The 15,853-nt window shown below is 47.8% G+C and overlaps 2 protein-coding genes across 8 annotated transcripts in view; both read left to right on the top strand.

The window, feature by feature from the left end:
- SMURF1 (SMAD specific E3 ubiquitin protein ligase 1) overlaps window positions 1–4,381 on the top strand; it is a 45,525-nt gene extending 41,144 nt beyond the window's left edge. For both annotated transcript variants that reach the window (XM_040079166.2, XM_040079165.2), the window contains exon 18: window positions 109–4,381. In XM_040079166.2, coding sequence (XP_039935100.1) covers window positions 109–208 — 100 coding nt within the window. In that variant the 3' untranslated portion in view covers window positions 209–4,381. The remainder of the gene's footprint in view (window positions 1–108) is intronic.
- A 1,274-nt stretch (window positions 4,382–5,655) lies between these two features.
- Window positions 5,656–15,853, top strand: part of RNF216 (ring finger protein 216) — a 74,540-nt gene continuing 64,342 nt past the window's right edge. For 3 of the 6 annotated variants that reach the window (XM_040079270.2, XM_040079274.2, XM_058422610.1), the window contains exons 1-2: window positions 5,745–5,868; window positions 6,444–6,555. The gene's annotated coding sequence lies outside the window, so the exon portion shown is untranslated. Of the gene's footprint in view, window positions 5,869–6,443; window positions 6,556–7,539; window positions 7,586–13,658; window positions 13,798–15,853 lie in introns of those variants that run through there. The other 3 variants (XM_040079271.2, XM_040079273.2, XM_040079272.2) reach the window with 3 other exon arrangements.

Genomic DNA, 15,853 nt, shown 5'->3' with positions numbered 1-15,853 from the left:
ACTGAGGCAGCTGAGAGTTTTTAGAATTTCTATCTATATGTACCTTCTTTACATCTTTCCCCCAATAAGCACTTCGGATCCATCAGTGTTTTGTTACTTTCCCTGCAGCTTTAACCGGATCGACATTCCGCCTTATGAGTCATACGAGAAGCTTTATGAGAAGCTGTTGACAGCTGTGGAAGAGACGTGTGGGTTTGCTGTGGAATGAAAAAGCAACCAAAGGAAACAGATGCTAGCTCATGGACCACCAAATCAAAAGCTAGAAGAAGCTTGCTGTGAACTTCCTGCTAAGCTGTCTGAAACATCTGAACTCTGACAACTTAGAGATGGGGCTGTTTCCCTTCCGCTGCTGGTGGATTAGGGGGGGAGGGTCGGGGCTTTTCTTGGTGGTTCCCAACTCTATTTTCTCCCCTTTGTTACAATAACCCCTTCCCTCTTCTTCCATCCCCCCTGAAATGAAATGCAGCCAAGTTCAGCATTTGGCTTTGGTTACACAGGATATTCTGCTAGATTTGTAACACATATTGTGATAGGGTCAGCGACCTGTGGGGCTTTTTTAATAGGAGAATCAAAGTGTATTTGAGGATGAGCTTAATTTGCTGAGGACTTGCAACTGGTAGGTGCACCTGGTTAGTCTGTCCTAAATGAAGCTTGAGCCTTTGTAGAGTCCAGCAGGTGCAGAGTGTCTGACTGGCACCAGAATTTGCATTGCACATTTTAAACATCTGTTCAAAAAGTAAATTTCTAGCAGAAAATACCTCCATATGAACACTTAACTGAAAGGTAAAGAAATCCAAGTTCTGCCTTAGCAGGAAGCTCCCAGTGGAAGCTGTGGCTCGCCTTGAGAAAAGTGAAGGAATCTGGGATAGCTTAAATGGTATTGTATGATTTCTTTTTGGTTGTCCTGGCTGAAATCTAATTGTTTTGCACGTGAAAAGAATTCTTTCCTCCTACAGAATTACTTTCCATAGTTTGTTCGGATGTAAGTACTTTGCAGAGAAGCCTTGTGAGGAGGAGACAGAGGATAAAAGTCCATTCAATCCCAAAGCTGTGATTTCTGTGCCACTGTTTTATCCAAGATGTTTTTGTGTGACTTTAAATTCTAACTCACATGGAAATTGCTAAAAGTCAAGCTAACAGAGCAAACTCGTGCTTCAAATTTTTGGCCTTGTGAAAGGTTTATTTGGAGATTGAGGTAAAAGGGGAACTATATAGTGAATGCATTCCAAATATTACAGAAAGCTATTGGAAGAATTTATGACTTCAGTTCTGTAGGGATGACAGTTTCTCCAGAGAGCCATATAAGCCTAGTTTTTCCAATATCTGAAACTAATATTAAAAGGTTTGTTCTCTAACACAGGGGAAAAAAAAGCAAATCCAGTACCTGAATGTCTTGGTTTGAAAGACAAGTGTCTGCTCTGGGAGGCAGGAGCCTCCCATGCAATGGAAAATGTAACCCCCCTCCCTCTGAATTACTATAATTTTGAAATTAAGAGGCTTTCAGGCAGAGATGTGAGATATAGGAGTAATGGTTCTTTACTACTATATATAACAAGGCAATAATACAGAAAGACTGGCTTAAACTGACAGAGTCAGGATAGGACCTGACAGCCTGTTGGTCAGGGTGGTGGTGGCAGTCCAGTAAACGGTGGCTGCAGTCCTCTTGCAGTGATAGATGTGGTTCTGTTGAGGCAGTGATCCTGTAGAAGGGTCTGGTCTTCCTCTGACAGTCCAGTGGTGGTTGTGTAGCTCTTGTCCTCTGGGAGTGCAGTGGGTAAGGGCTGACTGTGTTGTTCCAAAGCTCAGATTATATCCAGGTAGGAGTGCTTTGCTCTTCCTGTTGGGCGGAGCATCACACAATGGGATGATGTAATTTTATCAGTCATGCAGTGAAACTTGATGGCCCATGAACAGGAGATATCCCCCATGGAGTTACCAGGGATGTGTCATGGAAGTGACAACACTGCCCCACTTGGTTCTAACAGATGGTGATAGAATACATACTTGTGGTTACGTCTTACATTGTAACCTAAGACGCTGAATCACTAACATTTTTCCAGTTTGCAGACCAACATGAGACAGTGTTTTAACAAATAACATGGCTTCAGAGAGACCCAGTTATCTATCAAACATGTGTAAACTTAAGCAGCCTTGCTTGTATAGGATTTTTTTTCCTTTGACGAGCCCGATTTTTAGAGAGAATCATGACTGAAACACTTAACAGATGTTACGTTTATGGAATAATGCATTGAAATTCAGCTGTGGGTAAGAGCCTATCCTTAGGAGTCTACTGAAATACTTTCATTTTGTCTTTTTTTAAATTGAATTTGGTAATAGCTTTAAACTGTGATAGGACAGAAAGCAGGCACTTGTCAAAACCCTGGCATCTTTCTTTGTTTTGTTTGTTTATGGTTTTCTTTTTGCCATTGACCATAATTCTTGTGATTTGTTGTCGGGAGTCGGATTGGAGGTGTAGAATTGTATCATATTGTGAGATTTGCACAGGGTGGCTAAAGATGCTCGTCCTGCAGGACTGTACAGGAGAAGCACGTTCTGCCCCATGTTCTGTAGGGATCTTTTGGCACTTGGAGAGCAGTTTCTGCAGTTCTGGTTGTTGGGATGTGCAGCAGTTGGCAGATAGCATCCCTACGGTCCCGGGCTGAGTAGCAGAATCCCCACAACCCTGGATTTTCCAAATTGCTTTGAAGTCAAACCTGTTCATAGAGTGTATTTAATCCTTTCAGTACGTTTGAATGTGCAATAAACCAGTCAGATAGGAAAAATGCAAAATGGATTATTGCCCAAAAGCTTTGCATGCAGTCTCATGTGGCTTTTTCACTTAAAAAAAGTGTAAAAAAACCCCAAACCCAGATACTAAAGCCCACCCCTGATAAAAATCCTGTCACACCTGCAGCACAACTGGCTCAGTACAAACCAAGGGAGGTGAAGGGAAAGGCCCCTGATCTGGAGATCTGTAGGTCAAGTAGCTTTATGTCAATGACCCCGTTGACATAAGATAGTTCCTAATGTCTTTGCTAGGTCAGTGTTTTATTGAATGCACAGAATAAGAATAGGCAAGGATTGTTGTTTTGAAAAGTCCGTCTGTTTTTTGCTGTATTTAAAAGCCCTCGTCAAGGTACCTCCTCCGTGCTGACAGTAACGAGAATAGGGCACTGTCTTTGGAATCATTTCAGTTCTCTTTTCAACAGCTTCACCACCTCTCTCGTCGCTTTGTCTTTGCAATATTGTGCCACTTCAGCGACGACAAAGACATTTTTTGTCTTGTTCTGTACATGCATTTGAGGCAGGCCTTAAAGCTGGTTGGGTGGATGGAGGAGCAGCAAGAAGCGAGGCAGAATGGCTTGGGAACCATGGCCTGTTCTTCCCGTGCCCACTCCAAGGCCAGGGAAGGATGAAATGCCAACAGCAGTTGGCTTGAGGCAGTGGCTCTCAGAGGTCCGGGATAACCTCAGCTGTCCGAATTTGTGTGTCCATTCCCACTCGGTCTGCCAGCACTTGAACTTGGTTGTTACTTCTCAAACTTGCCCAAAGAATACCATCGAGTCCGGTGTTCATTTTGTCTTTCCACGTTCCACCTTGTGCGCGGATACTCTTGGATGTGACCCGAAGGGAATACAAGGTCCAGCGCGTCTGTCGTTCCTGTGCCACGGCAAACCCCGCAGCTGCTCCATGGGCAGTGCCCTGATACTGCTCCTCAGCCTCTACTCTACGCTCAGGGATGTAGGAAACCACCACTCTGCTCGTGTGTTCCACCGGGGAGAAACGAGACTGTTGGATGGGTGTGGGTGTTCACTTGGGCATTATGTTAGACAAGACCCTGCTCCAAAAAGGCTGCTCGAAGCTTCGGACAGTGCGGTCGGCGCTCGCTCAGCAGTTTGTCCTCAGTTCAAGTCGAGGTGGTTGTAAAATCCAACAGGTTTTGTAAATTACTGATCAGCCACCAGGCCCTCTGGAGCCAGTGCCTGGGCTCGGGGCCGTGTGGCACAGCAAATTCCCAGAAACACAGTATGGATCTGGTTTTAAATCTGTTAATTTTTTTTTTTTTTTCCGTCGTTGTTGTTGTTGTCGTTGTTCCTCAACCACTTTATAATGTATTTTTTTAATTTATTATTTTGTAATGTCATGTTTAAGTATTGCTGCTATCCTTGTTATTCTTCCCACTGTTTTTATTGCAGATTTATTTTGTGGAAGTTGTACACTAATGTTTCATTTTATGTCTAAATCAAAGTATTTAAAGAAATACTAGTTCTATTTAATGTGGTTATGGAACCAGCTGGAATAAACAGTGATTGTATAGTAGGCTGGACCCAGGAGGTCATGTTCATTTTTGTTACATATGCAATAAACTCACAACTTTAAACTCTTGGTAGCCACTGTTTTGATTGTTAAGTATTTGTGGGAATCGGAGGAAAAGAGTGGACAAAGTATCAAAATGCAGCTGATTTAACAGATCTGTATGGACTACCCAGATTCAAGTCCTCCACTGCAGGGAAAAGCACTTTGTTTCGCCTTAATCTTTTCCCTTTCTTACCTCATTTGTCCTGATACTTTTCCAAAACCTCAGTTTGCAGAAAGAAATTAAAATTTTCCTCTTAATGAAAACTGGAGAAAGATTCACTAGTGTTGATGAATCCTTGTTTTCCTGTTTGTTTGTTTGTTTGTTTTTCCCTAATTCCTGCTGCTTTGCAAGTGGAGAAGGACAGGAGCAAGGCTGAGGATGGTGCTCGGTGTGTGCTGCAGCAGTGCTTTCCCTCCCTGATGCTGAAAGCCGGGCTTTCTTCTGGCCATAATTTGATTTAATAAATAAATAAAAAAGGAGGGAGCACAAATAAAATGCTTTTTATTCTTTGAGTAATTTCACAATGTGAACAAAGGAGCAGGGAGCTGCTGTAGCCCACCCCTCGTGTCAGCCAGCAGCAGCGAGTGAACAATTTCATTACCTGAAGCAGGAAATCGTGTCAGTGCTTCAGTGCTCTGTCAAGCACTGGCACTGCTGTTTCCTTTAAAAACTACTTTTTGTGAAGTTTTCCTGATTTCTGCTTTCCTTTTGGTGCTCAGAGAGAGGAGGATCCCTGTATCCTGCTCCGGTGGGTGAGCTGTGCTGTAGAGGGGCTGCTCCAGGACTTCTCCACGAAGTGAACCTCTTGAAAACGCAATTAAAATTTTCCCATTTCTCCTGGGAAATCTTGCGGAGCTCAATGAATCGGCTGTCTCCTTTGCTGGCAGCTTGGCCAAGTCCCTTCAATCCCTCAAATTCAGTTTCCCACTCCTCCCGCTGGACGTGCCCGGCTACAAACGCGGTGTCCCGGGGCGTTCCCTATCTCTCGCTTGACCTCCACGAGCACCCAGAGCTGAGGGGGACAGGCTGGGGGTCCCGTGCAGGGGTTCCGGACCCCCCCCCAAATGCTGAGCACCCCAAAAAGTTCTGTCGCCCCCCGCTCCGGGCCCCGCCCCCCACACACGTGCGGCCCTGGCCGCGCCCCCTCCCCACGGGAACACCGCCCGCCCGGCAGGGGGCGTGGCGCGGCGCTGGCCGACCGCCCCCTCTCTCTATGGTAAGTTCGCCGTGCCCGGCCCGCCCGCGCCGCCCGTCCCCCCGCGCCGCTCTGTCTCTCCCTCGCCGTCTCTCTATGGTGCGGGGCGGTGCGGTCACGTGGCGCGGGCCGGGCGGAAGCGGCGGGAGCGGCGGTTAAATGAAGCGGGGCCGGAGGGGCGGCGGGGCCGGTGAGTGCCGGGGTGATCCCTCTGTCCCGCGGAGCCGCTGGGTGCCGGGACAGCACTGCCGCCTGACGGACAGAGGGGCCGCCCCCGGGCGTCCCTGGGCCTCGTCGGACTCCTCGCTGCGGGGTCGGTGGCTGTTCCCGGTTGGGGCCTGTCCTCAGGGATGGGTCGTTCCCCCCCCCAACCTCCCCCTCGCGTCCCCTCAGGGCCCGGTGTCCGTTTCGTCCGTTCCTCTTCCCTCGCGCTCCTTCGGGGCCGGTCCTTCCTCTCTCTTCCCGTCAGGGACTGGTCGCTCTCCCCCCAGCGCTTTTCCCTTCAGGGACGGGTCCCCCGCGTCGTCCGCCCGTGTCCGTCCTCCCGTACCCCTCCACTTTCATTTAGGGCCGAGTCCTTCCTCCTCGCTTTCTCTCAGGATCGGGGACACCCCCTCCCCCTCCAGCTCCCCTCAGGAGTGGGTCCTTTTCCTCCGCCTTCCATTCCCTCAGGGCCGATCTCTTCTCCCCCTTCCCGAGGCCAGGGGCATCCCTTCACCTCCGTGCACCACCCCTGTGTCCCCCCGCAGCCCCGAGGGACACCCGGGGCCAGGCGCTGCTCGCCGGGAGCTCCTTACGGCTGTCCCGGATGCCGCGGCCAGGGTGTCGGGGATAACCTCTCCCGGGGAGAGGAGGGTAAAAGATTGTTCTCTTCTGACCCCTGTTCAGTGTGGGAGCACTCGGTGCCGTTGGGACATCTCGACATTTCAGGCATCTGCCGTGGGAGCCGCTGCAGGAAGGAAACCCCAAACACAGCTGTCTTCGGAGCTGAGGGATCAGTGTAAGAGATACTCCTCTTCCTCCTCTTCTTTTCCTTCTCTGTTGATCCAAGTGCCGACCCGGCGTGCTAGACAGCACAGCCTGGGAGCGTTAATGTACACTGCGTTTATGTAATGAGTTTTTCTGCCCCTGGAGCTGACCTTGTCCTCCCAGATGGCTGGAGGCAGGTTGGGATCCCACCGAAGTCTTCTGAGCTGTGGGGAACTCCAGCGTGTGTGTGTGAAGAGAGGAGTTTGAGCTTGCCTGGGGCAGTGCTTTGGGGTGGGCAAAATGTAGATTGGCTTAAAGAGTCATCCCATGGATCCCCGGCTTTGCAGCTGTGCTGGCTGGAACCCTGGGTGGATAACGGCTGCTTGCACCTGCCAGCCCAGCCTGGGAGGTTTTTCCTTTCCTCTCTCATGTGCTTTATGACCTGGAGTGTTGTCTTTGAGTGTCCTCTAGTACCTTACTTTAGAATCTTACTGACAGATACTTAGACCACTTTTCATACAAGTAAGTTCAGTAGTTGATGTTTCTGTTCAGTTTCTTATGGTTTGGTCACTGTCCTGGGACCTCTGATGCTTTGAAAGAGAAAAGCTGATGTTGCTGCTGTGCACTTTTATTTCTGTAATCCAGGCATGATGCTGAGAGACTAAAGCTTGATGCCCATGTGCTTTTCAGAGCATTCCCTCTTGTGTTTTTTTCCCTGTGGAGCAGCAGGCTCTTGCTTTGCTTCAGGCAGCAGTTCTAGGGGGAATCTCTCAGTGCCTTGGTGCCTGAGAGGCACAGCCAGTCCTGGTCCTAAGACCTATGGGCAGATCTGTTTCTCTGTTCTGTCTCTGTGGAGGTTGATTCCACTTTCTTAACAATCTCTGCTTTCCCACCTGATGCACTTTGGAGCTGTTGCAGGTTTCCAGCGGCAGCAGTGGAGGAAGAGGCAGATGTCCCCCATCAGGCATTTAGACTGGCCTTTGCATGCTCAGCTAATGTGGCCTCTCCTACTTTCAGAGAAGATGGTGTGAGGGTTTTTCCTCCAGCAACCTGCTTGGAAGGTGAGGCAGGAAATCAGAGACCCATCATTCTGCAGACTCAAATCTTGAGCAGGCTGTGGTTCATCCCTGAACCACAGGAATGTGCAGCTCCAACCATGTGGTAGAACCCATTTTGTTTAGGACTAGTAGGATTCCAGGGATAGCTTTTAATTCCAGAACTGTGGGATTTACAGCTTTAATATGTGCTTTTAATTTCTAGGATGAGTGCTGTGCAAAAATTCCACTGCCTTACATCAGGCCTTCTGCAATTGTAAACACGTTAATAGATTTCATGTGCTGGGTGTCTGCATGGTGTGACTGGATGTTAATAAACAATCATCTTGACAGGAGTTTGTGCCTGGAGCACCAAGACTTGGGAAGGGACTCAGACAGATTTCCTGAGGATCTGTAGACATTCAGCCTGCTTGGAGGTGCTGCATTGTGGTAATAGGCTTTTTTCCATCTCTTTTTCTCGCTTCCTAGGATGTTTTCCTTCTGGTTGGCCTGGCTGCAGGCTGTCAGGGCAGGAACAGCAGTTCCTAGAAGAACACTTGGGGCAGGTGTTATTGGTGATAAGGTGCAGTGTGGATTCCAGCGGGGTGCTGGCAGCCTGTTCCTGGGCTGGAGTTTCAGGAGCTGCCTCGGAAGTTCAAATTCCGGGGTAGACCAGTGCTTTGTCTGCCTGAGAATGCAGTGGGCGTTCCTGCCACTGGCGAGACTTGTGCTTTGAAATTGGACACAAATCACTGAAAAGTCCTGTGGCAAGAATAGGTGGGGCAAACACACAATTCCGACGGCTCTGGCGCAGCTGGAGAGAGACAGGAAGCGTATCCCAGGGGCCAGGAGCTGATTAGCAGCCTGGAGTAGCACAAACCCAAGCGCAGGAGACGTGGAGCCCTTCGGGTGTTGTTTAGCGCCTGCTGGAAGAGGCTCCCGTTCATTAATTTGGAATGGGTGTCTTATTTTTATTTATATCTTTCTAAAGCCATTGTGAGTGGTTTACTGTGTCTGAGCGCCGGCGGTGCTGGGTGTTGGGGCTTGCCACTGGCTGCATTCTTTCTACTACAGTCAGAACTGCACCGCTAATTCCTCTCACTGGAAGTTTGGGGTTGTTCTTTTTTTGCAGATGGGTTTGATCCGGAGATATTTTAAGACTCCCTTTAAATTATGGAATTTGGATATCGTCGTAACTACTTAAAGACGAGGCGTTAATAGTCTCCAAAGCCTGTGTGTGCACTGAAGTGATGGTGGAGTTTCAAGCTGCTCCATGTAACTGGGATTACTCTCAGTAGGACCAGTCCCAGTGGGATAGGTGCCTTTTTAAATACAGCAGAAGGTGTGAAACACTCGGCCGCCTGGGGACAGCAGCTGTAGCAGCCCAGGAGATAAAGTCATTTGTGTACAGGCTGGGAGTTCCTGTGTTTGAAAAGGAGCTGAAGAACAGGGCTGGTCAGCATTACTCCAGAGTAGTTTTGTTTTTGAGCAGCTTACTGGAAGTGGGAAAGTGGGGAGGGGTAGGCAGAGAAAACAGGAAAGAGGGGGGTAAAAAGCCACTTAGCAGTGTCCTGGTGGCTGGAATAAGTTATTCTTGCCAAAGCACTAAGATGAGAGATAATGAGCATCTCACTGAGCTGGGATAATCTCGTTCTCAGCAGCCTTCATGTCACTTTTATAGAATTTCAGGTTTATTTTGGACTATCTCAGGAGTGATGTTTTTCCTCTGGGTCAGTGCTTAAGGGCTTGCAGTGGTTTCAAATTCGTAACAATCCTTGAGAAAGCTTAATTCCTGACGATGGGAAATGATATTCCTTCTGAATGACACCTCTCTCCTAATTGCCAGCCCTGCTGTGGTTCCCTCCCTGCGTTTGTGAGGGGAACTGTCAGTGCCTGATTAAGTGGAAAAAGCATTGGGCTTTAGGGAAAGATTTCACCACGGGGCAGCTGCTACCCCGAGCCACGATGTCACCTCGCAGTGTTCCTGACCCAGGCCGGTGGGAATTTAAATGAAATGTGTGGCTTCCTCTCTGGTTTTAGGGCGCCCCATTCCTGTGCTGACGCTGGTGGTGCCTAGCTGCTCCCAGGGTGAGTTTTGGAGGCTGTGGTTGCCCCTCGTAACAAGAAGTGAAGTCGATGAGCTGAAATAAAACTGGGAGTGTTTGTGGGTGTCAGGGTGACCTGAAATGTTTTCAGTTGGCCTTAGAGGCCAAGCATGGTGTTTGCTCACCCTCAGCCTGCTCTCCCCTGCAAGGAGGCCAAGCAACTGTGTGCATTATTCAGAGAAGCATTTGGATGGGATCTGTAGAGGCATCACGTGATACTGCTGTGCAGTACAAGGTGCTCAGGCTCTGCGCTGGCTGGAATCCTTTTGGGTGAATATAAGGATGAAAACGGCCTCAAGTGATACGTTTTGTCCACAGCACTCCTTGCACAAGGCTCCTGTACTGCTTTATCCAGACTGACATGCTCTTACCAAGCTGTGGCACTGCTCCTGTTATTCCTCAGAGGAAAGCAGGCAGGGGTTGGCTTTTTGCAGCCCTTGCAAAATCAGAGTGAGGAATGGATTTACACTCCTACTTCCAAATCCCATCCCAAAGACGTGCATTTTCTTGTGATGGAGGGGGAAGGAAAACCTCTCCCTGATGCTTCTTGCAGATCATTTTTGCTTGAAAGCTAGTCTTGGAAGGAGCACTGGCCCATGTACCCCTTGGCAAGTACAAGCTCTGTTGGCCAAATGCATTTCAGGGGTTTGGCAGAGAGAAGGGACAGCAGTGCTGACAGCTGCCTGCAGCACAGCCACGATGCTGCTGAGGACTTTCCTCCTCTCCCCGCTCTGCTGTCGTGTGCTGAAATGCAATTTGAGGGAGATGACAGCAGCAGCATAATGGGGAGGCAGGAAAAGCAGCTCTTTTCTTCTTTCAGGAAACCAGCGGGGTAGGGCGTTTAATGCCTCCCGTGCTGCTGGGCTTTCCAGCCACGGATGAGCAAGACCTGGGAGCAGTAACTGGGCTAATGTAAATAGTTCTGTGTAGATTGTTAAAGCAGAATCCTTTTGTAGTGGAGCAGGCTGTGTGTATCAACTGGGAGGTGCCCTTGGATCTGCCAGGACTAGCACAGACAGCTCACAAGGGCTGGAACGCACCTCTGCCTTGGACACAGTGTCTGGAGAGTGCTCCTCAGCTCAATGTGTTTGTGTTTATTTAGCAGTTTGTGGCTGTTTTTACTGACCCTCCAGCCCAGGTGGTTAAATAATCTGTCTGATATTGCAACACCCAGGAAGAGAATTTCTGCTCTGCTGTGAGGACTCACCCGGTGTTGGACACGAGTGTGTTGGCCAAGGGTGGGCACAGGATTCACTGCCTGAAACTGTCCTTAGCAACTGCTCTGAGTGCAGCCTGTGTAACCTCCTGGCTGTGGTGGTTTTTGTAGTCCTGTGTCTCTGAAATATTTGTTTGCCTTGTGGTTAGTGGCTACCATACAGTCTTGTTAATCTACAGGACTATGCAGAATTAACATGCCATTCTTCTTTCCTCACTTTTTAGCTCATAATTCATTCATTTGTGAACTTCAGTAGTCTCAGAAGAGATTTGTGCTGGATGTGGAGCATCTCTGTATCCAGCCGCCATCTAATGTCACTGTTTTCTGTTCTGATATAGTGGTAATTACCTCAAGTGCAGTCTCTTTGCTTTTCTCCTATTTTAACACACTCAAACTCCACAGTGGCCACTGCCACGTGACATGGATGAAGTCAGGCTGGACAACTGTCATGAGTCTGGAAGGCTGCCCTGGGTTTTCACTGAGAGTTTGCTGGGCTGGAATTGGCCACAAGGCTACACGTGGCAGTAAACAAAAATAAACCCAGTTTTACAAAGGCTGTTGCTGGCTGGCTGGAAAATCTTTTGACAAGTGGTCATCGGAGGTGCTGGAGCAGTGAGGAGGTAGTTGCAGTTCTTCCATGACAGTGCTCCTCCTGCAGCAGTTGTTGGGTGCAAGAGGCAACTTATTTTTAACTCTTTCCAGCAGAAATTGGTTCAGAGCATGGATTTTTTGCCTGTCTTATAAGGTTTCTGTCAGTATTTTACTCTCAGTAGGCAAGGCCATTTAAGACCTCTCACTGTGAGCTTGGTCTGTTGGCCCAGTCTGGCTCTAAACTGGCTCTTGTATATATTTAAACCCTTAATTGATTGTGTAGAAGCATCTTTCAAAGTGCCTGACCTTGCAGTAGGAGCACGTGTAGTTTGAGTGTTAGGGACAGGCTGTGGCTGTACCAGTTTAAGCTGCAGGTTAAGATCTTCCCCCTTCTTGCAGTTTATTTTACCACCTTAATTCCGTTCTCCTAATTCCACCATGTTGGATATGTGGAGGGTATCTGATCTAAACCTTACAAAAATGTTTTCCAGGATGTTTTCTTTCAAAGCTGTAAGAAATGCTGGAGGAGCTCAGTGTGAGAGGAGAAAACAAGCTGTGGTATGGGAACATGACTGTCCTTGATGGGTATTGAAGTGAAACCCTTCTGAACATGAAGCCACAGCTTCTGGCCGCTGCCCTTTGGAATTGTGGCCAGTGCAGATGCTTAATGTGGCCCTAAAGAAGGGCATGGCTGTTGTAACCAGAATATGTGACCTGTGAAGTCATTCTTTTTGGAAGTCCCTTGCTCTGGGGTGTTCGACACCTGGAAGGGTTGGTGGCAGGATTTTAAGTCAATAGTTCTGAAAGTGCTGTGCAGATTAACAGAGACCTTTTTTTTGTCAAGGTGGGCTGCTGCAGTAAGTCAGGTTTTTTCCCTGTGTGCCACCTCAAGGTCAAGTCTCAGCTTTTGTGTTGTCAGCAGCTTTGTGAACGAGGTGAGGTGTGCTGTGCTTGAAAGCAAAGTTTTTTGTGATAAGTTCAGGTCACATATAAAATAAAATACAAAAATACCCCACTTTCCTTCCACATTTTTTTCTGGTGGGGCTTTATGCTTGTCATTTTTTCTGGAACACAGCTTCCCAAGCACAGCTTAGGTGGTTTCCTGAGTCGGTCTGATGGGCAGCTGCTCAACATCCAGGATGCTATCAGAGCCTATCAGTCCTTTGTGATTTTTCAAGTCCTCTGGCTGCCACTGGAGCTAAACCTGACTCTGTCCTTTCCAGCCCTCTTGGTTTTGCTCTACTTATCCCTCAGTGCTGCTTTTCACAGCAGTTTGCTGGCTGTGTGCAGCCTGGTTCTGCCTGCTCTCAGAGCCTCTGCAAACAGGGCTGTGAGCTGAGCAGGCTGCTGCTTGCTCATCAGTGTGAATGTCAGTGCCACTGCCTGTCCCAGCAATCTTAAATCCCTTATCTCTCTTTCCTCTCCAGTGAAAACAGTGCTAAGATAGGAAGTTGAATGCTCCTGAAGATGTTCATCCAACTTGTTAAATAATGACTTAAAAGGTTGCGCTTGGATTTCTTTGTTCTGTTAAGCTCTTTATAGTGGCATTCAGGATCCCTTAAAAAAGAAAAGAAAAAAGGTAGTAAAACTACTGAGGATTCGGAGAGGAAATGCTCTGTCCTTTCTCCTGGAGGGATCTATGAAGTACAAGTAACAGAGAGGCACTCTGCTGCATATCCTGGGGCTCACAGAGCATTTCTCCTGCTCTTTTCCATGTGGCTGCTGGGTTTTTGGAAAAGAGAAGGCAGCTGCAATTAATGCTGTGTGGAGCTGTGGCAGGTAAGTGCAGCACCTGGGGGCTTGTGGAGTCCAGCTCTTTAAACCCACTGGTGTCTGAATCTCGGTGCTGATCAAAGCAGCCCCTGGCCTTTCCCTGGAAAGAAAAGACATCTGCATTCAGGGAAAGGAAACTGGAAGTAAAACTCACTCTGGAAGCAACCAAGCTGCAAATGACAGGGTTTTACTTGCTTTTCCTTCATCCCCGCCCTCATAGCACAAAATCAGAACACATCAGTTCTCCTAAATGATGGTTTGGGAGATGGGCTGTGAGCAGAGCGAAGCTGGGTTTGTGTGTAGGTCTGCAGCCATGTGCTGAGCTGCTGGTGTCTGAATTACTGCATCAGCATGAAATGCCAAGCTGGCACCTGTGTTTGTGATGTGGGAGGGAGGTTTTGGATTTGAGGATTACGTTGGATGATCTTGCACATGCCAGAAGTCTGAGGCAGGCAGAGTACTGCCCTTTACAGGAACTAACTCCAGGGACACCTCTTTCTCCCTCGAAACCTTGATTTTTCACTTCACTTCACTCTTAAAATGAGCTGCTCAAGGTAATGGCATTAACTCTCCTTTCCAACTAGAATTTATAGATTTAGCTTTTTCTTTTTTTTTTCAGGACTCGATTGGATGGGGAGGAGGGGGAATGACAGGTGCAAAGGTTTCCACCTCTTGTGCAGAGAGTGGTTTTTTTGCAAGCTTCAAAATGAGGAGTCTGATGCTGGTGAGAGAGATGGGATGATATGGGGCCCTGTTATTTGGCAGAGGGATTGAGGGGGGTCTTGGGAAGGCACTGAAGTGTCCAGAAGTTGACTTTGATGCCAGCCACCAGGGAATAGCTCAAAAGAATGGGAAACTTTCATTTGAGTTGCCCAGTTTTGGAAAATGAATGCAGCTGTTTCAAAACAGACTTACATTTTAGAGGGTAGCTCACAGAGCAGATATTTTGCTAGGGGAATGCAAATATTTTGCAGGTTTGGGAAGGAAAACTGGTGCCAATGTATGTGGCCGGCTGTTAGGTGAATTAGGTAGAACTGGGTACATTTCTTTCCTCTTGTACTTTGTGTGATTGGGTACTTCAAACAGTTATGATTAATAATTATGATACTGTGACCTTGATGAAATGAACTGTAACTAAGGTTGATGAGAAGTCTTGTGATGTACAGACGGCCAAGACATTTCCTGTAAGTCCTGAACAGACTTTAAAAAATGGGGAAAAATCTAGTTGGGGATTTGAAGCCAAGTAATCCCTAAATATCTGCTCTCTTGATTGCTCCTGAGTAAGCAATTTTCATTAGCCTGGAGCAGTGACAGGGAGATGTAGCCTGTCCTGTGTTAATCTGTTGCCTCTTTTTGGAGCATCTCCTGATGTGCTCTTGGTCACACTCCTGACTCTGCAGTTACCAGTGGTGAGCCTGGGAGGAAAGGGCATCACTCCCTGCAGGGCTTTTCTCCTTGGGTGAGGAACAGGGAACTTTTGGGAGATATCTGGAAGCTGTGATTGCTGCCAGATTCATTCCTCTTTTCCATCTTCATTCTGCCCTGGAGCTGCTGGAGCCAGTTGCAGGCTGGTGTGGTTTTGGAAATAGTGGCTGCTTTGCTGGGATGCTTTGTGAACTGTGTGTGTTGAGGGGGTGAACATTCAGGTTGGATTTACTTGCCACAGAAACATTTCTTGTATTATGTTATGTTTTGGTGTGGTAAAACCAGTTCTGTGGCTTTGTACCTTACAAATGTTACCTGGCTCTTTTTATTGTTCATTTCAGTTTCTGTTCTTTGATTTTTTTCTCACATCTCAGGAATCCTGCCTTCCCCTTCTCAAATAGTGTATGTGTTTAAAATCCTGTGGTAAACCAAGCCAACTGCTTATGTGGGGAGCCCTATGGGAATACTTTATAATTCACCAGCCAGTTCTTTTATTAAATGATCTTCAGGTTTTTTGTTTCTCTTCAACATGTGCTACGGATCCAAAAATTGGTGGCAGAGCTGCGTGAATGCTCTTGTCATAGGTCTGCCCCGGGTTTGTGCTCCTGAGAGGAGCTTTTGGCCAGTTCCTGTAGCAGATTGTGCTGCTAGAAACCAGGTGCTCTTTCCTGCGAGCCACTGCCCACACATGCCTGCCTTCAGAGGCCAGGGTAAGGCTTTTGGGCTGGAATCAATGCTTTTTCCACTTTTCCCAGGCTTGGAACTGAGTAAACCCTGCTGCAGCCCCACGTGTTGACCTCTGGCTCTGTCCCTTTGCAGGGTGTGAGGCAGTGGCAGTAGCTGCCTTGTGCATAGCAAATAGGATTTGTTTGTGCCCAGCAGTTCTTGTTGGGCTTATGATCAGGAGATTTCTAATTTTCTGTTGGGATGATGCTGCTTAACGCTACCAACCACTGTTAAACTCCCCCTGCGTTTGCTCAGTGCCTGTTACAAGGAGCAGCCCCCAGCAAATCGTGAGCCCTTTGAAATGTTTCAGTGAAATGCCTGACAGTAAGTCAGGCTGGTATATTTCCCTTCTGTTATGCTTTTTTTTTTTTTTTTTTTTAAGGACTGAATTTTTTAGCTTTTCATTTTGGTGGTTGTCACAAGCCCTGCGTTATTTAAGTAGCTTGTTTTAACAGCTTG

Source organism: Hirundo rustica, chromosome 15 (genome assembly GCF_015227805.2).
Source record: "Hirundo rustica isolate bHirRus1 chromosome 15, bHirRus1.pri.v3, whole genome shotgun sequence".
Taxonomy (NCBI): domain Eukaryota; kingdom Metazoa; phylum Chordata; class Aves; order Passeriformes; family Hirundinidae; genus Hirundo; species Hirundo rustica.
The sequence above is the reverse complement of the archived record's forward strand: the minus strand, read 5'-3'. Positions and strand labels throughout refer to the sequence as shown.